This window comes from Anthonomus grandis, chromosome 17, assembly GCF_022605725.1.
Source record: "Anthonomus grandis grandis chromosome 17, icAntGran1.3, whole genome shotgun sequence".
NCBI classification, from domain to species: domain Eukaryota; kingdom Metazoa; phylum Arthropoda; class Insecta; order Coleoptera; family Curculionidae; genus Anthonomus; species Anthonomus grandis.
Window position 1 is genome coordinate 4598351 of NC_065562.1, and position 26468 is coordinate 4624818.

Genomic DNA, 26468 nt, shown 5'->3' on the forward strand with positions numbered 1-26468 from the left:
GCCGCCCTCCGACATCGGCGGTTTTTTCATCGAAACTCACCTCTCACCAGTTTGCGGTCTCTCTTAAATAATTGAAAAGCTCTTCGTCGCTAAGCCTTGAAATAGTATTCATTTGTCGATAGATTTAAACTTCCATTTTATTTATTTATTTTTTATACTTATGTAATTTTTAATATATTATATAATATATTAAAAATTATAATATTTATATTTAACAGTAATAAAATTCCATTTAAACTCAACAATAAGTAAGCAGCAAACAATAAGTAAAAAACTTGGAAAATCCATAAATAAAAATGAAATTCATTTGTTATAAACCAACCAAAGCCAACTTTGTAAAAAAAACTATAAAATATTTGAAAAAAGACGTATGGACGTCCCTTTATTTGGAAATCAGGTATCCTATGTACTATGTTATGTTACTATTTTGTGATTCAGAAAAGAATCAAAGTACCTATATTTTATGACAATTAAAATAACTTAAAAAAAATATATATATTATTATGCAAATAAACAAATACTTATACAAAACTTATACAATCATATTAACAATAATGACAAACGAGAGAAAATTACGATAATCTAATACTTCAGTAGCCACTCCCGATAAATAATAAAATAATTTTTGTTGACGTACATCCCATTTGACAGTTTTTTTATTTATGAATTAATCCTTATTTAAATATTTGATTTGAAATTTGTGTTTATTACCTAAAGAAGTCATGTAAATTCTTCTAAGTTACAGAATTTCGTTAATTAAGCCTTTAAATTTGAATTAATAGCATAGATAATGATCAACGTGATGGCTAATAGCAAATAAAGTGGAATTAAGCCTGGTGAAATTGTGAATTATATGTAAGTGAAAAATCCATTATAATTTTTAAAATTTTGCATTTTTTCACTTCATCCTCTTTTTTATCAATAAAACGTTCAAACTCAACATTCTATGTAAAAATTTTCAAAGAAAACCGTTTTTTAGGCGTCCGCTTGACTTTATCGGAGCCTTATTTTAGACGCCATGAAAAAACCAAAGTAACATATACAAATAGTACAAATAATATAATAAATTATTCAAAAAAGAAAAATTTGCATTTTTACAAATAGTCATCACTGAAAAAGCCAAGAAGTTTTTAAAATGTCTCTGGGTTTATTAACAGGGACATGGCTAGTTTATTAACATACCAGGGTCGTCTTCGGTAGAAATTGTAGTTTTTTTTAATTGTCTTTTTTGCTTTGGGCCACTATTGCGCATCATCTGTCGGAATGTTTAAAAAAATGCTCATTATCAGGACATTAAAGACACCATACTTGAACTTTCTAAAACTCTACGTGGATAACTGTGTATCCAGCATGTCAGATCACCAGCTATTAGCTACTTGTATAGAAGAATCTGTACTGGTGATGGCAGACGCACAGTTTGAACTACGAGTTTTCTGGGGATCGCAGTCAAGAAGAAGATTACGTATCCATACCTTGATTTGAAATGGTATACAAAAAGTGATGTTTTAATAATCAATATAGAAACAATATCATGAGAAGATAATAACAACTGTGACCACGAGAACTTTCGTCAGTAGCCCAAAAGGTTTTCGATCCCATTAGGTTTCCCGCACCTTCTACTTTATTGCTAAAGTTGTAGCTACAAAAACTTTGGGAAAATTAGGAATTGTGGGACGCAAAGATCGATGATATAATTGCCAGAATGATGGAAAATTGATGAGTGACTTGTCGGATCTTCTTCTGATAAAAATTTCTCGTTGGTTTGGATGTGAGGAACTTGACATTGAAGATTTTAGTATTTATATTTTTGTAGGCGCTTTTAGGGATGCATATGCTTATTGTTTTTTTGTCGTGTACAAGCTGATGAATGTTATGTGCATCTAACGACTGTCAAGTCCAGTGCTGTACCAATACGAATGTTAACGATTCCATTTTTAGAACTTATGGCTACAATAGTAGTAGCTAAATAGGCAGTAGGCAGTACAGACCAGTTGTAAAAAATCTCGCTACCAATTTTGACCATTTTTCCTGGTCTCATCAACTACAATACAACGGATTAAACGTTATGAAGAATAGGGATCATTTGTGTTTAATAGGGTGCCTGGAATTAGAAAATTGATATTATCTTTTTAATCTTGTCAACTTCCAGGAGCTTGTAATCCAGCTGACTTTCCCTTCGAAGAACTATATTGTGCTGAAATATTTACTCTAAAAAAGATTTAAGTTCTAAGTTTCAAGTCGTTTCAAGTTAAGCGAGTAAAGCGCTTAAATCCGTTCTATAACAATCATGGAGTGATATGGCTGAAGTCTAGAGTTTCAAACAGGGAGGATAAAAACAGTTATTGATTTCCCATTATCGTTCCTGTTAAGCGCTATGTCATTCAAACTTTGATCTTGAACATCTAAAGGTCATCACTCCGTCCTTATCTACTTTAAACTTTTTGCAAGTAAAATCCTAAAGTATTTTACACGACAAGGAAACCAATTTTAGAGGTGCTAACTACGCCTTCCTAACTTAACTCGTGGTGAGACGGTTTCTTCGAGAGACTAATCGAACTTGTACTGCAAACAGTTAATGAGTTCTTGGAAATGCTTGCCTAGAAAAACTTTTTATCTGTCTTTTGCCTAGAAGAACTAGCTTGGTAATAATCGGGAATGATTTCTCGCATAGGATAAAGTGGCCCGCCGGGCAGATTATAAAACTTGTACGTGCTACAAAGATAATATAATATGGCTAGTGAAGGTTAAAACTCAAGCGCGAATTGTTGCAACCAGTTCAGCGGCTGTTTCCATTACAGTGTGAGGCATGGAGGAAGAAGCAGACGAATCAGTGCCAGAACTTCAATAACCTGAGAAGCCGGAATTGTGCCATGCCATTAAGAATCAAATGTGTCGCTTAAACTCTCTGGCCGGATATAACAATTAGCTTATATTAACGATTGACACAACAATGCTACATCATGTAGAGAGTAAAATAAAGAGTTTTAGTTAGTGGTTCTGTGATTTAATTTTTAGTAATTTACCATTTCCAATTCAAGAACCTACAATAAAGTTCTTCTGGATCTTATGTACTCGTTTGTTTCGAATGTGAAAATAAAACAAAAATTTATGCTCATTTCTAATTTAATTTAAATCTAATCTTTTCTAGTCTAATTACAGGTGATAGTCCTATTGTATAGATTTTTCAAATTATTTCGAATTTTTTTAAGACATCACCGATACAAAGGAATAAGCTAATTTAAGCCGCTAAAAATATTAATATAATGAATTTGTATATGTTTAATACAATAATGACTTACAGATACAGCTGAATCGATCACCATCTCTCCAAAAGGCCCAATGCTTAAATACAGATGTCTTCTGCTTCTAAGCACTGTAATAATTACCATCTGATTTATACGTTTGCTCTGCTCGTACCAGTTACTCTCAAAAATAGCCATGGCCAAGGCTTGGCTCTATAAAAAAAAGAAATTTCTTTTATTTTATGGCTTATTTTAAATTTAAATAATTTGTGAATGTAATTTTTCTTACTTAACTTCTAACTTAATATAACTTTTAAATGTTATCTCGAAAAGGGTTAATCTTAGCGAGATCTTTAAAGTGTGACTTTTTTAAGCAAAAGTGTTTGCACAATGAATATTTAAAATAAAAAATTAAATTATACCAATCCTAAAGAAGTTACGGAGTTAAAAAAATCGAAATATTGGTGGTGGCACTCTCTATAATATAATTTTAAAAAAGATTAATTTTCTTATTTGCCTATATAAAAAAACCCTTTGTCGATACTTGGTAAAAACGAAGAATAAGTATAAAATTGATAGCCTAGATTCCAAAAAACTTTCATTAACTTTATCACCCTGTATCTTGGTTGTCTTTGACATTCGGTCTAGGAAAATTTAATTTAACTTCATTCTTTTGTTAAAAGGAAGCTCTTAAATTATTATTTATGCGACACCCTGTATGAGAGGTTGATTAAACCGGCTTTTTTTTTTAAATAGTTTTAACAAAAAAGAAAGCTACATTTACGTAGAAAAGCGCTGTTTTGTCCGCATCATCATGAAGGAAACCGTTTAGACCTCATAACCGTTTCGCGAGGTAATCCTCCTTCTAAAGGATTTATCTTAAAAAGCGTCCTTTAAAAGCTGCTTTCCATGGAGGCCTTTGACGTCAATGATTTCAGAAAATTCGGCACAGTCAGTTTTCTACAACCCCTTAATCAACATTTTTTCCTTAAAAACCCGTTTTTTGCCACGTGGCGAAAAAAAAAATTTACCATTATATACGCCCATCCTTCGTACATAAAAGGGTGAAAATCCGAAAAAAAATCGCCATAAAACCAAACTACGTTTATGTAACGCAGGGTCCGAAAATCCCTCAATTTAGCTGGATGCGTTCTTACAATACGCAAAGCGTATTGTAAAAATATCAAATTAAAACAAATTCATCCTCTATCCGGTTTAATTCTTATACTGGTTAAAAACTTTATATAATACCATGATATACAGAATATATGTAACAAGTATAATATGTCATATGGTAACAAGTATAACATAATACTACACAATAATATTTATTATTGTGTAGTATTATTTACACAATAATAAATATTATAAATATAGACAATATTATTTCATTGTGCAATCCCCAATAAATTTGCTTATTTAATTAAAAAACATATGGTCAGTTTTTCCCCAACCAAAATGTTTTTTTTTCGTTTTTTGGCCTTGTGCTTGGCACATTCAGCCACGTGTTCCAATATAGGAACTCATTCATAATAGAACAGGTTGTTAATATAGTATTTAAAAAATTATACTATTGGGTAGTATGATATTGTATCTAATAAAAAGAGTATAAAAATAGGAATAGTGCAAGAAAGATTAATACTAGGGATCTTAGACAGGGTCACACGCTTCTCGTCCTGGAGCCAATGCAGGACATTTTTTAAAAGACACAACATAGGGGGGCTCCGATAGGTAGGTAAACAAGGGAAAAAACAAAGAGATCTCCAAGTAACTAAAATTATTAACTATTGCATATACGTTCAAGTTATATTTTCCTTTTGGACAATTTCAAAAATTTTATGAAAATATACTCCATTTTATTGTCCGCATTTACGTTTGGCATAAGTGAAGTATGACACATAGGAAGCCCAACCAAAATATAACTAAATTAATTTTATTAATAATAATAATAAACATCTTTTATTTGTCAATTATTTACAGAAAATATTTGAAATGCACAATTTAATCCTAATAGTGGGCGAAGTCTAGCCTAAGGCTACTCAACCCTCCTACAGAATTATTTGTAAGTTTAACAAAAATAAATAAATATGCACTTATAGTATAAAATAACTTTAAAACAAAAATGATTAATCTCCAAAAAAACTATATCTAAAAAAAACAACAATTATCTTACCTAAGTCTAATCATTTCACACCCTGGGTCACTGGCAAAAGAATAGCGATGGGTAAGATCATACTCATCCACTTGTTTTGCTTTATGTCATGTGCTATGGAATTATACAATTTCATACCGTTATATAAAAAGCTCTTTTTAAAGAATGTAGTTTTATGTTTGGGGATAACAAGTTTTTTCTTATTTTTAGTATTTACAGAGTGAACAGCGGAATTAGTTTTAATTTTTGTTGTGAATGCAGAGGAGATAGTTTTTTCTACATTTATTATTTCGTGAAAAAAAATGCTAAGATGGAGAAGCCGTCTATTTAATATGTTTAATCACTCAATTTCATTTATTTTATGAGAAATATTATAAAATTTTCTTAAATTAAAAATTAATCGACAACACATATTTTGAATTTTTTGTATTCTATAGCTGTCAGTCTGTCTAAGGCAAGGTCCGTAGATAAAGTCTGCATAATTAAAATGGGAGAGAACAAGAGTCTCACATAATTTTTTTAAAAGTCGACATGTAGAATATGGCGGCTATTATACAATTGTTTTAAAGAAATGTAAGCTTTCTGTATAAGATTTTTTACATGCCATTTGAAGTTAAGATCAGTGTCCACTCAAATATCCAAATTACGAGCAGAATTGCAAAACTCAAGTCCGACACCCTGTATGTTTATATTGCTCACATATGTAAATACGCTTTTACTTTTATTTCTACCAAAAAATATAAGCTTAGATTTTGCAGAATTTAATTTTAAAGAATGTTGGTCAGAAATTTTTGTTATTAATTCTAAGTCCCTATTTATATTATTTAATGTACCAATACAATCATTTATATTAAAATGGCAATATAGCTGTGTGTCATCAGCGAAGTCTTGTACTTTGCAAAATTTTGGGGTTTTCAGCAGCTGTATACACTATAAATAGAAGAGGGCCCAAAATTGACCCCTGCGGAACCCGAGAGAGCACCCGACGCTCTTCAGAAAATTCTTCACCCAATTTAATTCTTTGTGTTCTATTCTCAATATAAGTTTTTAAGAGTGTCAACGAATTTAAATTAAATCCAAAAAATTTAAATGTTACTATTAACAGCTCGTGATTAATCGTATCAAAGTCTTTCGAATAATCCAGGAGTATAGGGCCAGGCACTCCAGGCCCTCATCATACGCTTCGATAATATCACTTGTGACCACTGACAAAGCACTTGTTGTTGAGTGCGCCCTCCGGAAGCCATTTTGAACATCAGGAATTATTTTATTCAGATATAAATAGTTATACATTTGCTTATATAAAATGTTCTCTAGTATTTTTGACATTGCAGGCAATATAGATATTATTCGTAGGTCGCTGAATGAGGTGGTTTTGCTTACTTTGGGAAATGGCCTACGAATACTGGATTTCCAAGAGGCGGGAAAATAATTTTGTTCTATACATAAGTTTAAAATGTTTTTAGATAGGCATCAACAAAGGCTACACTGTTTAATCATTGTCGCTGTAATACCATCCACACCGCAAGCGTTCGTTTTTATGCTATGGAGGGCTTTGTTCGCCTCTTCAACTGTGCACAACTTCATTAGCATTAAATATATTATTATTATAATTTATTTTTGTACTGCCATCTAAGACATTTTGGATAAATTGTGAAAAATATTGATTTATTAATTCAGATTGAGAAAGATTTTGCGGCAAATCTATACTTTTGGACTTTCTTAAGCATAGACTTAAACTATTTAATGTATTCCACAGTTGTTTCGGTGATTTTCTGGCAGATGTAAAACTAATATAGGATTTTTTTTCCGATCTAATCATAGATAGCGTAAAATTGCGTAGTTCCTTGTACCTTGTCCAGTCTTGAATAAATTTTGATTTTTTAAATTCGTATAATTATTCTAGTAGCCTTGTCCGTTTTCTTCAGAAGCAATTTAAGATTAGGGGTTCACCATGGTGCTTTTGGCATTGTAACCCTTACAGTTCTGATTGGTGCATGAAAGTTAAATACAAAAAGAAGATGGTTATTATTCAATGTTTTTTTAAATATTATTTTCGTATAAAATATTATTCCAGGGCAATGACTGTAGGTCTCTTAAGAATGAGTTATGTTCAAAATTCTTATAGCATCGGTAAGTTACAAATTTTGGTGGCATTTTTTTAACAGAAAAGTTTAGATCTACGTAGACTAGTCTATGATCAGAGATTTCATCAGTTGACTGCGTATCAGAAGTGGCAACAAAATCTGTATTAGAAACGAATATTGGGTCTAATAATTTACTGCTATGACTAGTAATATATGTAGGCTCACTCAACATTTGGTAGAGATTATATGACTCAAAACAATGTTGAACTGGATTATCTAAATTTAAAAAAATCACATTAAAATCACCGACATAAACTATACTATCATACTGCATTATTAATTCTGACAAATTATTATCAAAATCCTGTAGCTGCAAATTTACATTTAGATGTGGAGGTCTATAAAAATTGGCAATGGGAATTGTTTTAGATCCTAAGTTTATTTTAAAACAAATGTTTTCAAGTGTATTTGAAACATTAAAATTAAATTTGATTTGTTCAACATTTAAATTATTCTTGAAGTAAGCTCCTATTCCCTCTCCTCTACCATGTTCTCTATTACAATTAAAAAGTGTATATCCCGATATCTCAAAAATCGAAGTATCTTGAAAATTATTAATCCATGTTTCAGTTAATAAAACTGCATCAAATTTATTAGTATCAATAACTAGAGTTTTAGTTAAATGCTGGACAGCATAAAATCAATGTTTATGGAGGAGTCATTCTTGAATTCACTCACTCAAAAGGTAGCTGCTCTGCTAGAAAATAAATTTACTGACAAACTGAATAAAATAAACAACAGGAAACGATTAACAGGAAATCACTTCTTGACAAAACCATTTTTTGCGCACTTATAACCTCACTTACAGTAAAATTCAAATTTTTACGGCACAGGATGTTTTTCTCCAAGAAATTTTATCATACAGTGTATCAACTGCCACCTGACTTTATTTTATACTTAAATCTAAAATTATTTAGATAGCGAATAGTTAAATAAAGCCATATTTAAGTAGCAGCTACTGAATAAGCGTGCTCACGCTAGCAGCGCCATCTCTCTCTGCTAAAGCTCACACATTACAATTTAATTAATACAATTAAATTGTAATGTGTGAGATTTAAAATCTATAGTCTGATTCTTCGTTTGGACCAAAAATGTCTAGTTTTAATATAGGTGTTTGAGACTGAGACTCATTTACAAATACTTAATAATTGGTTTTATGGTCAATGGCTGTCCGTTGTCAACAAAACTGGTGAGGAAAAGTCCTCTAATATAAATAAAAGACATGTAAGAAGTGACGAAGATAAAAATTTGACCACGCCTCGCCCTTTTCTTAGATTTTCTGAGAATTTTTCGAGGGAATCATCAATTTTTAGATCTGTTTATTTTATAAAGAGACAAACACAACATTTTTTTTAAATAGCAAAAATCAACGCAGAAGAAACAACATTAAATAATAAACATAAAGTAACACTGAAAACTATATAAAATATAATAGCACTGTTTTATATTTTAAAACAATTCTTCTATTTGACTTAGCTATGAGACTTTCAATAATTTTTTTATTAAAGTCTGAAGAAGAAAAAGTTTTGTTTAGCAAGCTTTTTTCAAAAGACATCAAAGCTTAGTCATTCTTGCTTAATACTTTTTCTTAAACTTAACTTTTTATTCTTTTTAATGCTGAAAAATTCAGAAGTTGACGACATTGTAGTTATTAAACAAAGTCGCTTTTAAAAGTGCTTGTAATAATTTCTTGCAGAGATGTCAGGGTTCGAAATTGTTTATAAGCATAACATATTGCAAATTCATTTTTTAACTTATCTTTCTTAAATTGACTTTTAAAATTTCCAAATTTAAATTCGAAATGTTTAATTCTATTAAATTTTTATTAAATTTTATTTCGAAATATTTTGCAATATTTCTCAAATCGGGTATATTCAAATAAACCTAAGAATAACAATTTTTATGATCAGCAAACCTGTCAGTAATTTGGTAAGAATATTATCAACAAGTATTTAAAAAAGTGCTAAATAAGTTTAAATAACGTTATTGTCAATAAAATCTTTGTTGTTGGTTGGTACGCGCAAATTAGATAAAGGAATCGGCACAACTTCTTTTTAAAAACAAATTTATTCAAGAAAAATTACAGATACGGATTTACGTTACTATTGACAGAACAAGTAAGAATGAGGTAAAACACAAAAGTACATATATTTATAATCTGCGATATTCATGGTCGTGGGACAATGCTGACATCGGCAATTCCATGGGTTCGCTGGAAGTGACCATGGAAGATGTTCACATAACTCCTCCCTCCTCAAGTCAGAAAATAGGGATATTTTCTGGATTTGGGGCTGCTCGTTCCGCATCCTTTGGTGTCTTTTTCTGGCATCTTTGGATAGCGGTCTTCCCTTTGAGTAGACATATGATGAGTAGTACCAAGATCAGGATTGCTAAGGTACCTACTGATAGCATCTGGTATTGGACAGGTTTTTGGGAAACTTCTTGTACAGGTGAAAGCTGATTGATTTGTCCCGAGAGCTGGTAGATTTCATTGAAGTCTATTTCAGCAAAGTTTTTACTTCTCAGAACAGTTGAAGGATCAGAAAAGTTTACTATTTGTAGTTCAGGTAGTACGAGTGGCCTTCCATACTGGATCTTGAAATTATTACTAAATTTCTTTTGACCAACTTAGATAGTGCAGTTACTGGGCATCTTTAGTAAAGTGGGTCCACCCAGATCGAACGATTGATCCATATTACACTGGGTGGCAATTCTAACTTTTTGCTAGGGTAAAATCAGGACCTCGTCTGTAGTCACTTGCTCAGCAATGGGTTCGTCAACATGGGCTTCAATGATCTGGCAACTAGTGGGCTTCACATTGTCCAGGACTTGGAGGATGCAGTCATCACGTGGATAGAACTCCTCCTTGCAGTAAAAGGCATGTTCCAGAAAAGGGCAATCGGTTGCTTTAAACTGGACCTCTTGTTTCGTTCGTGCCAAGTAAGAGTATTTAGGGATGATTAATTGGGAGTTTTGGATTATAAGAAAAAAGGCGAAGGAACGAATATGTTTGAGGTTTCAAGATTGGTACGTGAATAGAAAAAATTATTTTGTTATCAGAGAAAGTTACTTGAGTTTTCAAAAATTGATAATAATTAATTGGGTTCTTAAAAGTTGGCAACTGATCTTTGTTATAAATTGATTTTAAATAGCCCATAATATTTTCTAATTCATAGGTGGATATAATACTATCATGTAAAGCATTTAGTTTTGCAAACATAATGGCGTCCTCTAAATTATCTACAAAATTAATAAGATTTTGACAATCTAAATTAATTTGAAACAGGTAAAGTAAGAGTGGAATGTTCTTCATTCTGGTTTTCCTGTAAAGATTTTCGTTTTTTAATTTTTGGAAGTCTGACAATATTTTTGTGATAAGAACCCTTTTTAGTGAATATACCACTTTGAGATTTTATGGGGACTGTTTTGAATTTTGGCATGTTTTTATTTCTTAATTTTGTTCTTATAACGGCATTTTTCTCTTGAGAAAAGTCCGGGGGTTCTGACCTCTTTTCGTTACACTTATTTATAACCTTTTCCTTAGTCATCGTATTCCTTTCTCGAATCTTGCTAAATAATAATTTCGTGCTATCTTTATGAGACTGTACATAATTAGATATAATTACGTGGTCGCTTAAGTCAAAGGGATCCGTATTATTTATATGGCCTTTTATTATCTTGATATATTATCAAAGCATACACCTTGCTTTGTTACACTATGAATAGAGTTATTGTAACCTAATACGGCACGTTTTATCAGCTGGTCAGCTGTGAAATGACTGTGTTGTTCTTTTAGGCACCTAAAATGTTCAATTAAAGTGGAATGAAACCGTTCTACGGGTGACTTACTGTTACTATTTTTTGGGGTGGTGAAATATAACTCAATTTTATAGAGTTTACAAAAATCTTCAACATTTTTTTTATTTTTCAGTACCTGAGTCTACAGTTATTTTCTGGGGCAAACCATGATGACTTATAAATTGGAATAGGCTTTCTATTATAGAAATTCCGGTTAATGAGATTAAGGGGTAGGCTTGACTATTCCGCGAGAAGGAATTAATTATGGTTAAAAAACATGCATTTGAAATTTTAAAGGTATCCATATGGATGTGTTCGAAAGGTTTTGAACTTGTCGGGGTCAAGTTAAATTTAATGATAGGTGGATTTTGATCATATTTATTTTTTAAACAAATTTCACAATTATTTACAAAATTTTCAATATCGATTGTCATTTTTGGCCAATAAAATTTTGATAAGAGGGCCATTTTCATTTCATTTATTCCTCTAAGACAAGTTTTGGTGGTGTGATACAAATTAAGTTTTTCTTTTTGGTCATCTGATGTCACAATATCTTCCAAAAGTTTGGAACATAAGATTATTTTAAAAGAGGAATTCTTAAATAAATTTTGTAATATTATAGTATAATGTTTGCTTAATTTGTCATTACGAAAATAAATAGCATAGGTGTATTTGGGGTCGATATATTGTTTTAATAAGTCAATAAAATTGGGTGTTGGATCTCTTGCTGAAACGGTTACGTACATTCGTTTGTTTTCGAATATTTTTTTCCGTTTTTAGCTGAATATCTTGGGTATCTCCGGTTGTAATAATAATTTGATTTTTAAAGGTATTCAAAGATTTTTCAGTTATAGGTAGATTTAAAATTGGATTTTCGATAGGTGTATGGGCCGTTTCGATATCGTTTGATTGATCGGGGTTTTCTGGTTCTAATGGAATAATAGTAATTTCTGGAGTATTATCAGAAATATTAGGAAGATCGGGAGGCTGGTCCACAGGGAAAATTGTTATATCTGAAGGATTGTATTTAGGACTGCATTTAATTTCCTTAACAACTCTTGTTTTAGAAGGGGCTTAAAATATTGGGGTTATAGTAAATTCTGGCAGATTTTCTGAACTTTCTTCCTTGAGGCTGGCTTGAGAAGACAGTTGTGTTTGAGCAGGCTTGATTGTAATATCTGATAAGATATTAATTCGACGAGATTGAGAATTAGGCTCAAGAAGAATTTCGTCCAAGTTGGAATCATCTAAGTTTGGGAGTTCATTTGGATTTTATAGAAAATCATACACTATTTCGTCCAAATCACCAGGCTTATTTAAGACAGATTCAGTTTCAATAGCATTGACACTCACGGGATTTCGTAAAAGTGCATCGGCCGCTTGATTAGATTTTTCTTTTTTATATTGAATGGTGTAATCAAACTCCTCTAACTTTAAACGGCATCTTATGAGCTGGGAGTTAGGCTCCTTAAGGGAAAACAACCACTGAAGAGGCTTATGATCTGTGTGGATGGTAAACTTATGGCCAAACAAATATGGCCGAAAATATTTGCAACTCCAAACAGTTCACCTCGGCAGGGTTTAACGTACAGGAGGCATAACAAATGGGGTGGTTTTCCTGTGATAGAATGGCACCAACAGCATAATTTGATGCATCTGTCGTTACTTCGAAAGGCTTAGAAAAATCAGGGTATGCTAGTACGGGTGCAGATGTTAAAAGATTTTTGCAGGTGTTGAAACTGCTAATAAATTCTTCTGAATGTTGGACCTTTTCATTCTTTTTTAAGCATTTAGTAAATGGCTTAGTGATTTTTGTGAAGTTATGGATGAATTTTCGATAATAACCCACAAGGCCTAAAAAAGATTTGATTTCACACTGTTTTTTGAGAATTGGGAACTTTTGAATCGCAGCAATCTTTTTATCGTTGGGTTTGATACCATCTCGAGTGACTACATGCCCTAGAAACTCTACCTCCTTACACAAGAACTCACATTTATCTACTTGTATTTTAAAATTAGCTTCCCTCAATTTTGAAAAAACAAGTTTTACATTTTAATGTTATCCATATATACCATGCAGATTTTGTTCTGCAAATCCTTTAATAGCTCGTCCATGACCCTTTGAAACATGGCAGGGGCATTTTTCAGCCCAAATGGCATCCTCAAATACTCATTGTTCACAGAGAAAGCAGTTTTTTCAATCGAATCTTTTTTTATTTGGATTTGATGAAATCCGCTGGCGAGATCTAAGGTGGAAAAATATTGAGCCCTACCTAAACGATCTAAGATGTCTTGATGTTGGGAATGGGGTACCTGTCATCGATTGTTTTAGAATTTAAATTCCTATAATCACAAACAATACGCCACTTAGTTTTTCCCGATGCGTCTGCTTTTTTGGAAGCAATCCATATAGGACTTGACCACGGACCACTTGATGACCTAATAATTCCTTTTTCTAACATTTCATTTATCTAACGTTGCACCTCCGCTTTGTGCACGCAAGGATAGCGATAAGATTTCGTGTGAACCGGTATGTCATCGGTGGTTTTTATCTCATGTTGCACTTTCGATGTAAATGAAAGCTGATCTCCTGGTTTCAGGAATAAGTCTGAGAATTCAATACACAAATTAAATAAAAGGTGTTTTTCTTCTTTATTTAAATGGAAAGTTCGTAACAAAGAATTTATTTTTTCAGGGTTTTCAAAATTGGAAAATGAATTTTGGAAATGTTCGATTGAGAAAATTTCGAATTGATTTTCTTCAAATAAATCTGCCAGTAGAGGTTGAGACACTGTTGTAGAAACAGTTTGGTCTGTATGATTATGAAAAAATCGTCAAATAATACGAAATCAATATTATTTTGTATACCAAATTCAACAAATAATGGAATAGATGCTTGGAATTTAGTTTTTTGATTGCCGACAGCAGTTTTAATTACATTATTTGTATAGTATAAACAGTGTGAATAAAACTTTTCCGCAATAGCAGGGTCTAAAATTGATCTTGAGCTACCGGTATCTATTAATAGTTTCATTTTGGGGTTTTGAACTTCCACATAGGGAAGTGAGTTACAAAAGGAATAATTTATTTCTATTATGTTTTTATGTTTTCGGGGTTGTCTTCCCGAAAATTTTGATTTTCTGAAAAAGAGTTATGTGAGTGCATTTGAGAATCCTGATAAAAATTAGGGGTCTCTTGATATACATCGGTCGATTCTTCTTCACAGTAGGGGTAATTAGACTCATAGGGTTGAGAAGTCTCTATTTCCTCAGGGGTGTCTGGGGATTCATAGTTAAATAACTCTTGTGATACAGAGTTATATGGTTGTCGATTATAATTTTTAAAATTGTTAGAATTATTATGTTGCCTAGAATTATGAGAATAGGTTCTAGAAGTTGTCGACATTGGAGTGGGCTTTGGAAGTTGATGATTTGCAATTTGGTTCGGCCGGAACACATTCTTGGGCGTGCCGAATACTTCTTGATTTGTTGGGAATCGTTGAGGTGGCATTTGTTGGGGTTGAATGTTCACAGGTTGTGAAGGCCATTGATATTTGGATATAACATTTTGTGGTACTTGATGCGGCTGATGGTAGGCATTATATGGATAGAGATTACGGTTAGGGTTATAGTTTTGTTGGTGACTTCTATGTTGGGGTTGATGCAACTTTAGTCTAGGTTCATGAAAATTTCCATACAATTTCTCAAAATTCTCAAATTCATTGACGTAAGCTATGGCATCTTCAAGACTATTAGGCTTCTTTAAATACATATTATTTCTTAGGCTGCCACTGCAACCAGCAATAAATGTATTTAGAGCTGTTTTATTATAATGCTCATTTTGACATACTTTTTGCATGGGTGACAGTGAAGTGTCATTGCTCACGCGTTGAATTACATTGCTAAGTAGTAATTGTAATCTTTGTCCAAAATTAATTAAACTTTAATTTTTATAAGGTCGAACTCTAGTTAATTCTTGAACAAGGCAATCAATATCTCTTCTGTCAGAAAAACATTGAATTAAGGCAGTTTTTAATTTATCCCAATTATCTAATTCTACTCTTCTACCTACCATTATTTCAGCTTTGTCGATAAGCTTTTCTTGGATGCACTCGAATATGTGCTGGTTCAGTTCGATATTATTTAAGGGTTTATACTTATTAATTAAGTCTTCACTTCTTAAAATAAATTTAGAAAGTGTATCGACATTGCCGTCATAATTTTTAATGTTTGCAAGACGAGATTTAAAAAGATCGAATTTGAATTCTTCAGGCATTTTTACAGTAGTTAATGGGCTTTGCTCAGAATTAGTAATACTGAGTAGGCTACTTAAAAGTTGGGGGTTACTTTTAATTCCACCATAAAAATTCAAATAATTAAAAATAAAATATGTAATTATCTGTATAATTACCAAAAATTAAATATATCAAAAATTATTTTAAAAGATTTTTTCAAAAAACCTAAAAAAGGAAAGTATGCGTTTTACATACGCAATTTAAACTAATAATCAATACACGGCCCTAAAATTAAAAATTTGTGTGAACGATACACAGATATATCTAGAAATCCTCAAACAAAGGGTTCAAAAGGAGCGGAAAGGAAAATACTTGGCACTTACCGTAGTCTTCTTCTTCCCCGACTCTTACTGCTCTTATAGTCGTCTCCAAATATCTGGGTCGATCCAAGGTTCTGGATAGCGCTGAAGGGTTGAAACCTCAAATGGGCCGAATCATCACCGCACTATCCTACCGACTGCGCCAGTTAGATAATGGGATCGGCACAACTTCTTTTTAAAAACAAATTTATTCAAGAAAAATTACAGATATTTACATTACTATTGACAGAACAAGTAAGAATGAGGTAAAACACAAAAGTACATATATTTATAATCTGCGATATTCATGGTCGTGGGACAATGCTGACATCGGCAATTCCATGGGTTCGCTGGAAGTGACCATGGAAGATGTTCACATAACTCGCACACAAATATTACCCAGTTCTGCATCCATATTGTTCGGAATCCGCTCATTGTGATTTCTTTTTCTTTCTTAGATTTTAAATCGTAATATTCTGGAAATTATTTATTTTATCTTATTAAGTAATGGCGAAGCCGCCGGACTACCAAATATAATTCTTTTAATTTTGTCTCGCGACCTTCGCGTAGTACCATATACCATAGCAGTTGAATGGGTACAGCGCCAGCGCTGCATGGGTACTGCAGCGATATCAGTACAAAAAGAGACAGACGTTCCTAAGTTTTCGCTATCGTTTAACGTGTCACATAATTACAAATTAATTACGCTCTTTGATATTATTAAAATATATATAGTAGGCTCTAGATCTGAAAACTTGATGTACCGCGCGGCAGAGGTTTGTGTGTGATGTAAGAGAGAACCGCATAAGTGCCAGAAGTTAGCAGTTATAAGTGATTGATTTTTCAACTGCCACCGCCATATTTTTAAATGTAATTTTTCTAAAATAAAATATTATCGCAAATTCTCCTCACGTAACACATATCTTTAGCGATTTTTATCATGTTTTTATCATTTCCAATACAGTTTATCAAGTTTCTAGGTCGTAGGGTAGTACAAATAAAGTATTTCCGATTTTTAACTGATTTTGCGTGAACGATGTTAATCCGAGAAGACTTTAAATAAAAATATTTTTAAGTATTATTTATATTATTTTATGAAGCAAAATATTATTTAATATTTAGATTTTTGAGTAATCTAGTGAAGATATCGTATTTTTTTATTTTTCTTCTGGTTTAAAGGTAAAAAAAATATTTGTTATTTTAGAAAGTGCACCGATGCTTATTTATTTGCCTGAATTTGTGCTCGTTACGATATGTGTATTTCTCAAGTTTTAGATGTCAGCTACTTCTTTTTTTTATAGAAAATAGCCAAGTTAAGGTAAACGACTAGTTAGTAAAGTAAATTTTCAGCCAAAGAGATATGGTTGGATCCGATAGCAGGTCATTCTCTATTGATCGTTGAGTATTTTGGTTTTAGCATAACAAAGTTTGCTCAAAGTAAATGCTAGTGCGGGATCTTTTCAAATTAAATCTTAGGAAATGTTAGCACCCATTGCAAATGCGGTGTAGTAGGTGACAAAAGTTGTTTGAAATTAGGAAAAGATTTGTTTTACGTCGCTAAAGGATATTTTATGATCTGAATCAATCAGGAAAGATGTGTCTTTTTTAAGTAACCTGTTGAGTAATTTTTTAATAAAGTTAGATCTAAAACGACGATAATAGTTTGCAAGACATTACAAAGAATTTATGGTGTATAAAATAATATTTTATTTTGGTGTTTTCCGTTCCGGAAAATTTGGATATAGTTTACTTTAGAAGGATTTGATTTAATATTGTCTTTAATTACTAGGTGTCCTAGCAATGTGATTTCTTTTTGCATCTGTCTCATTAAATATTTAGGTTTTCTCGTCAAAGACGTTTAAATTTTTTTTTTAAGATGAATGATTTGTAGAGAAATTTGTAAAACATCAAATAATACATTTGTCAATCCAAAATTTTCTTTGTAACCAAAACCTAAATAGAGTCATAGCCAGAAGTTTTTCAATTAATAATAGTATGGAATACTTTAATAGATCCGCTTCAGTCGTTGTTTAGTAAATTAATACTCTTAGATCTAGAAAACCACTGTGTCACAAGAACTAGAATGTATGTTTTTTTTTGCTGACTGGAACGTAGGAATTCCCATAATGTTTGCAAAAAATATTCTGGGCGTCTATGTGCAGTTGTTACCGTTGTGCAGAACCAAATTTAATATGTGCTATGATCATGGCAGTACGAAGACAGATCATTTGAAGTGTCTAACTGACCGTCGTAATATTGTCCCATTAATTTATTTTTTAAATCAAAGGAGAAGAGCGTTATATCTAATAGAAAATAAATGTTCAGCCGTTCGGTCTTTACTCACTTCAAAAAGTCCCAAAAATCGTTCGGTTATATCATCAGAATCCACAAATCTAACACTAAATATACATTAAGACCTCTCTGTGATATCAGATATGTCATCAGCTTGAATGGAAAAAAATGGGCATCTCTTGAATTTACATGTCGATTATTGTAGAAATTAAATCAGCAATGTCATTTTGTATCGGACTGGGCTGACTGGTAAATAAAGTAGGAATTTTTACCTGCCTCATGCCACCGATCATCACTGTTTTAGTCTAGAATGAATAAAGCTACCTTTAATAGATCTTTTTAAAAATAAACAACTCACAAACTAACAATTATCGTTATAACTAAAGAAAGAAATAAAACTAAAGATAATTTTTAAAAAAGCAAAAAACAATTATTTTGTATAAAACTCTAACAGTATGAAAATAAAAGTGCCAAAGGAAACAAAAGTACTCAATCTGATTTATTAATTCAATGAAAAAAATATTTTAATCTTTTGAGAAAACACATTATTCCTACTTTTTGGCAGCTAAATATTTAAGCGGTTTTGCCGTTTATTTCAGTGTAATTAAAATAGTTAACGCTTAAAAATAATGAACTGATATATTATACACGTACACACTAAACACGATCTTAAGACTACTAGAAATATTTATTTACTACTAGTTACTTATTTCGTTTTAAGTCACGTCTATATTCTGAATTGAACCGAAGTAGCTCCAACTTTACGGTACCCAAGGCGTCCCAAACGTTCTTATAGGTTGACTTTTAATGTGACGCTCCTTTGGTAACCAAGTAAAAAATCTTTCTATCAATCTCATCATTGCTTATTATAAGTACTTGCCCAACCCAGGGACTGACATAGACCTGCAACAAAAAACTCGGCTTTCTCTCAGATATCATTTCTCCAGATATTTGCAAAACCTAAACTACATAATATGCCAGAGCGTACTCAACTAAAGTAGTAAACAGGTCTTTCATAATAAGAGACCAACAGAGGCTTTTGTATTGTGTAAGGGAAATCGTTAATGACCACTAGAGCTTTCTATGGGGTATAAAATGTTTGAAGCTTCGGTGACAGACCCTTTCATCTTTTAGGATTGAACAACCAAACCAAATCACCGTTGTCCTAGTTACCTCTGGTATTTGGTATTGACATCATATGCGTCCTTCATCTGATTGCTGGCATCTTGAATGGAAATGCGACTATGAATGATCTTTACTCTTATACGCAGCTCAATGACGTAGTTATCCCTGGCGACATCGGTTCTTAACCGGTAACCAACTTCAGATCTTATGGTAGCCAGAACTCTTCCCATCACTATTCGGGCCTAAAACTTTTTTATTCTTTTATGGACGACGATCGATAAGCCGGCAGAAATCAATAAGAAATTTATCCCAGTAGCTTCCTGGTTTCGTAGAAGGTTTGACTCAACACAACTGCTGAAGTAATCAATCACGAATACGACTTACGAGCAAGTAATATGTATTACTTTCTTCTGATTCAAAAAACAACCCAAACAAGGTCAACAAGGTCAAAACCATTTGTTTTCTCTGCGGCCCATAACTTGTCGGACATACAAGCCACATGACCAATCATTACGTCTGCCATGATATTGAGCCAGTCTTCTATTTCAAAATCTTTCCCTTACTTGTCTCTTTAGGGTTTTGTTACTCCAAGATGTAATCTTGATAAGTATCGTCGACGACAGTAGTTCGTAACAAATGAGCATCTGTTACCTCTGCCCGCTGACAATGCTTGCATTTCTCTGAACAGAGGTCTTATTGATAGAGCATCTTTATTTTCCATGGATTGTCCCTGTTCAGTGTTCAGTACGAAATTTAAACTCCTGGAGCCTCTCTATCTATTCTGCCACTTAACATTGCGGATTTTTAAGGAGCTTTTTTAAAGCTACATAGTTATTTCGAAGCAGGACATTTTTCCCATGGAGGTACCCATAGAAGTCCTCCAGCGCTTTGACGGCAGCTTGCAACTCTCAACGAGTGACGCAATGGTTACGCTCTGACTTGGACAGCATCTTAGTAGCACTACAATAGCCAATAATGACTTTTTCTTCTTGACCATCCTAGATTTGGGATTGCACGACTTTTATACCTACATTGCTAGCATCGGTGTCCAGTACAGATTTTCTATTAGGTAGCGGATAGCTCAGGCGCTTCTTTTAGATAATTGAAGCTCCTTCACTATCATGGGACAGTTTTTATCAAAATTTTCGTTCTTCTTCTGTCATTCTGAACAATGGTTTTGTGATATTGGCAAATCTCTCCACATAGCGTCTAAAATCAATAAGTACATAATCCTAAGAAGTGTATTGTGTATTACATGCATATCTTTAAGTGGCCAATCTTGGACAGTCTAAGCTTATGCCTTGTCAACCGCAGCTCCTTAATTGGAAACAACGTAACGCAGGTACTACACAGCTCTTCCAAACAGATGATATTTCTTTGGGTTCAACTTTAATCCATAACCCCGTAGCCTCATGAACACTTTTTCTAAATTTCTCATGTACTCCTCAAACGATTTGCCTACCATAATATCATCTGCGTCATTCAAAAGTGACAAGAGCAATGCAAAGTCCAGATGCATTAAGTGCTGTTAACCCCTATAAACCCATATTTTTCCCGATCTTTAGAGCCAAATCAACTTGCCAGTATCCACTTGTCAGGTCTAGTATGGAAAAAATCTTTGATCGAGTCAGGATTTCCAAACTGTCACCAATCTGAGGAAGAAAATAGCTGTCCTTTTTAATCACGTTATTATGCTGCCGGTAATTTACGAAGAATTTGGTCGAGCCGTCAATCTTCTTAACCAGTACCATCAGTAAACTACTCAATCGTTTTAAGACCCCTTCCTTGGTCATAATTTCGATAATGTTATTAGCCTCCTCTCTCATGACATAACATGACGAATACCACTTGGCCAGTGGTATTCATCAAAATGTTTTCGGCATCATGTCAGCTATTTTGAGAAAAGTGATGCTACTATCACCTGAAAAAGCAACTTTGGCAGTTTTAGCATGCGTCTATTTACACAACTTCTTAAGGAAAAGTAAATATTCCCGCATTTTTACTCCAGACTCGCAGACTTTCACTCCAGCAGGGACATTTGATGAGCAAAAAAAAGGAAAAATCATTCCTGGACTTTGGAGACAGGGAAACGAAAATAAAAATGCAGAGTCCTTTTTTCCAGTACCTAAGATAGGACGAAAAAGTTGCAAATTGTGAACCAATTAGAAATGAATTTGATGAATATTTTATGGACGAAGGTAGCGTGATTTGGCAAAATACCCATGCATAAAAATTAATCAGCAAATAATATTCTTCTGCCTTATTACTTTCTATACGTTGCGGTCGAAAAAATCCCCTCTCTATTTTTAAGAAATAGTAAGTGTAGAGTTAAACCCCCTAATTTTGAAGGCAGTTTAATTGCCTATTTGAAAATTTAAAGTTGACATGGACATTTTAACTTTTTGCCCATACGCCACTTTTGATTTTCTTTTCAGGGAGGCGTTACAATTAAAACATTAAAAAGATCTTACTACATGATATGAAAAGAGACGAAAATAAAGTTTAAAATCACTTTTCACCGTGAAGATAGTCAAATAGCATTTAGCGGTTGTGGTCCAGAATATGTAAATAAAAAAAAGTTTTTCTTTGAAAATAATATCTCATGTTAAGAACAAAGGTTAGCAGAGGTGGATTTCTATGACCGTATTGTATACAATTCGTAATATTTTCATATATAGGTATATTTTATTTCATAAAAATAATTTTGACTTACCTCAGTGTTTTTAGTTTCTTTTGGTATAAACTTGCACTGCACTGGAATCCATAAAATTTTCTTTTGATTTACCGCTCGGTGAGCGAACTCTGGCGAAGGCAAATACATGCGTTTGCTGGCGTTTGTTGAGGCATACACATTTATCGAAGGCGTTCGGTCGAAAGGCTTCGGCCACATGCGTTCGCCAGATGTGTACGCGCCTGTAGCGGGAATGAATTAATAAGACAATCGAATCCATTTATAGACGGCGGTCGTTCCGGGAATGAAAACACATTTGCGGGTGGCGCTATGTTGCCAAATAATGGGGCACGATTACCGTTGATAACTTTTTCTGAGTTTAGAGGTTCATATAGTGACTGTCAGATTTCGCGATATGTTTCGGGCATGCGATAGCCCGAATAATAGCTCATTTTTTTATTACTTAAAATCGCCACTTAAGGGTGAACGAGAAAATTTAAGAATCACAAATTATAAAATTATATTACTTCAAAATGCCAGCTTTTACTTGTGAATGTATTTAATATCATCATTATAAACTAGAACACTAACGTTTAGTCTGAAATTGGTATTTGGGTTCAAAGTCGTATTTTGCCCGAAAGGGATTTAAAACAGTCTTCTGGTGATTCAATTAACATCGATCAGAGTTATTAATTTTGTTTTAATTACTTACCATATATTTACTATTTTTTGGCCAGTTAATAAATCACAGGAGCTATCACGGCTACTTCTTTCGTGATATTAAATTTGGTAGGTTTACGAGATACCAGCTTAATTAAATTATGCCAAACTTGCATAATCGATGCGTATCAAAATGACATTTCAAAATTAAATTGTAATGACACTAAGTAATATAAATTGGTAACTTGACATGGCTATCTATGCATTTGTCGTGATAGAATTATAAAGCAAATTAAAATGTAAACTTTCAATTAGTCTAACTTTCGTAGCTAATAAATATAACATTTTTATAAAATATTTAAACCCTTCTATAATTAAAATATTATAAAAAAAAAGTTAAAATAATGGTTGCAATTTGATTGACTTTCAAAACGTCTTTACCTGTAGAACTATTTCATTGGCATTCCAAGCTAGCAATCCCCATTGAAATGAAAGTATTCCAAAAAAGGGATAGTTGAAATAAAGCATTTTTCCCTAGTAAAATAGATTCGAGTTATTCGAGTTTAGTTTAAGAATAAGTTTTTACCTGCATAATTTGTACTAAAACAGCTGCAAGCATTATGGAGGAACTACCATATTCTACCAGTAGGACATACTTCAGCTCGGTATTTAAGCGATAAGTGTGTCTAAAAAAGAAAAAAATTCTACAGCGTACACGACGAAATACGGAAAATTTAAAAGTTTTCTGAGAAACGAAAATATAATAATATCCTAAAATTTATACTTACTCAATAACTTTCTGATAATTAATAACACATTCTCTAAAATGTAAATAGGCCTCTTCCTCAGATAGCTCCTCTCCAGTATCAATATTTTTGGAAAAGTTTTTAAAGTTGAACTGTAAAATTTTCAGGTCAGCAGAAATTTGTATCATTAAAGTGTTAAATAGAACTTGGAAGCATATATTCAAAAAATCAACATAGTAGACTGAAAATATTTCATAGAAGATGACTATTCCATAAAATTTATTGATGTCGAATGGATACCAACATGGAATATGTAATGGTTTTTCGGTATCGTTGTATCTGCCTTTAAGGTATTTCACATAATCTATAAAGCCTAAAACAGGTAAGTACAAATTAAGCTTAATTTACTCAATCCAACCTAAAAGTTTCAATTATATAAAATATAAAACAATAATTAGTTTTTGAATATTATTAGTCTAATATTTCAAAAACAAAATTATGTATTTTTTCATTTTCATTATTAAGCCTTTTCATCGTAGCTTAAACTAACATAACAATTGTTTTATTTGTTTTTTGCTCATTATGTAAGCGTTTTAGCCTAGCCAAATTCATTATATTCTGTTTGTATCTAAAGTCTTGAGCAGCTGTTGAGCAGTTTGAATCGAGGACAGTTTATCGTAGTTAAGGATGATTCAAAGAAGTATTAGGACCAACAGCGATGAAAAAATCAGGGGGCGCCTGCCCAATGCAAACCGCATCATTTAGTCATATCATTGATTAGCCTGTTGAGTGGCTCATATCGACACGTCATATGAGTGTCAAAAATCCGATGGTGAAAACTTTATGAATTTATTATACCTAATTATTTATAATAATGAAACTTTTTCATCTCTTTATTTCTAACGAAGATCAATAAAACACTTACATTGCCGTAATGTTTTGTCCTATCAGACTCTATGGGTAATCGGAGTTAAAGCACCTAATGATGAGCAGAAATTTTTATGAATAGTAAAAGAGGGAGCCACTAGCATTAAAACTGTAACTCTTCCAAAAAGTCACGCTCATGAAGGTAGTACCAAACCTATGGTAGAACTTTTTGATAATATCAAGGACTATATAAAAATTATGTATGGAAATAGCCATCCTGTGCAACGAGTATGGTATATTGCTAGCTTTTAAAACAACTTGAAATAGTTGTTGCTGCACCTCATCAGAATGATGACGTTAAATGCTGTTTATTTTAAGAGCTTCTAAGCTACGCAGATAAATCAGAGTTAATCCATAAATTGTTTGTCACTACGTATTGTAATTACTACTGGTCACTGTTAAATAAAATTTCATTTGTATAAATTGAGACTAAGCACGAACCCATTATGCAGAATACTATAAACCGATAAACGATAACTCGATAAACATCTTCGTTCTTTTTTTTAATTGCATCTCCAAAGATTTATATTTTTTACTAAACTATAATTAAGTAATGAATTTCCTTACTATTCTATGGATAGGTGACAGAAGAATGAAACCAAAATATCTCTAAAGAATATATACAAAACAATAAGATAATGAAAGCAGCCAGTACTTTTATATCTACTACTTTTCAATTTTTGTTTACTTACTGTAGCTATTTAATAAAGATCCGACAACGAATGACCAAACAATAAACAGCTTACAAATATTATTGGAATAGTTGGTGTATTGCTTATAAACTGAATTTACGTATTCCGCCCCTCCCATAAATGTAAGATCAACACCGTCAATGGCCCTTTTTATGACGACAGTCATTTTTTTAGTACGGCATAATGATATCTTAACCGCCATTATTGAGCTCAGAATCAGATAGGCAATACATTCTACACCTAAAAAGTTATATCAATTTAAAGAAATAAAAATTTGAAAATGGCGTAATTCGAAATAGTGATAATAATAACATGAAAAAATACAAAATCTTAAATATACATTTTATAAATTAAATTAATAATTTTTTGTTTTATATGCCATAACAATATCCTGAGACCTGATCTGATTCACAAGGCACTGGAGCGGGTATTTTTCGAGAAAAACCAAGTCAAGAGGTAGTCCTCGGTAGCCCTGAAAGCCTTGGCAATGATATCGAAGCTGGTATGGAATTGCCTACTAGAAGCTGGGGAACCTTAATAATAAAAACTTCTGTGGGGACGAGGACACGGCTGTGTACGAGAAAATTATAAATGGGATAAAATTTGCTTGAATGGAAACCCTTTATTAAACCAAACTCTGTATGAAATAAATGTGGAATCCAAGATAACACCGAATTCATTTTATAAAATTGGTGTCTACAACGGAGACAGTCATCAAAACTATCAAAAACTGTCACATAATCTGCGATTTTGAGGCATTATGTTACATATTGTAATAAATATTTGAGAAAAACACACTAAACCGAGAAGCAAAAAATATACCATACGGTAAACCTATATAGGCTAATGCACTGCAGCGAAGTGTAAGGCTAGATAGAATAGAGAAATGATGGGGTGAGAACAATAAGTTTATCTGGCTGAGGTGCACTTGAGGACGAAAGTTGGATGAATCCTAGGACAGACCTAAAATTATGTTTCCATTAACCCTCATTCCATAACCCTCTTTAAAGCAAGACCTGAGAAAGACTTAGAAGTAGTACATAAAAAGATACGAGAGAAGTTGAGAATTATAATAATAATAATAATAATATCCTTTATTTGCCAACAAAATCGTATACAGGACGACAAAGCAACGTCATACAAAGGAGGATCTAGCTCCCATGGGGTACATTAATTTTTCTTATCTAGAATCTTGTGTTAGATATTTAGAATATTTATTTTAAATTTTGTTATTTTGTTAAAGTTAAGTTAAAATTATTATTCAAAAGTAAAATTATAAAAACATTTAATCTGCAACCAGTGGTAAACAGCTTTTTTAAATTGGACTGTAGATTCAATGCTTCTAATATCAGCAGGTAGCATTCTATAAGCCCTGATGGCCATATAATGAGAACCTCTTTCATAGTAAGCTGAATTATGCAAT

General features: G+C 32.5%; 1 protein-coding gene across 2 annotated transcripts; it reads right to left on the reverse strand.

Moving 5' to 3' along the window:
- Window positions 1-3105: 3105 nt before the first annotated feature.
- Window positions 3106-25273, reverse strand: LOC126746246 (odorant receptor 43a-like). Of its 2 annotated transcripts, XM_050454403.1 has the most exons (6): window positions 25046-25273; window positions 23469-23799; window positions 23267-23366; window positions 23122-23214; window positions 3300-3455; window positions 3106-3246 (listed from the first exon to the last, which is right to left on the reverse strand). In XM_050454403.1, exons 1-6 carry the CDS (start codon window positions 25245-25247, stop codon window positions 3205-3207), a joined length of 924 nt encoding a protein of 307 aa, XP_050310360.1. In that variant the 5' UTR covers window positions 25248-25273; the 3' UTR covers window positions 3106-3204. The 2 variants fall into 2 exon arrangements, with proteins under 2 accessions (XP_050310360.1, XP_050310361.1); XM_050454404.1 differs by lacking the exon at window positions 23122-23214.
- Between the last annotated feature and the right edge of the window lie 1195 nt (window positions 25274-26468).

Bases quoted from the DNA above. Each gene is read 5' to 3' on its own strand.
- LOC126746246 (XM_050454403.1), bottom strand. From the start codon at position 25,247: ATGGCGGTTAAGATATCATTATGCCGTACTAAAAAAATGACTGTCGTC. The intron at 23,367-23,468 runs GTAAGTATAAAT...TTTCTTTTTTAG, and splicing joins AATTATCAGAAAGTTATTGA to ACACACTTATCGCTTAAATA. The intron at 23,215-23,266 runs GTAAAAACTTAT...CTATTTTACTAG, and splicing joins TTTTAGTACAAATTATGCAG to GGAAAAATGCTTTATTTCAA.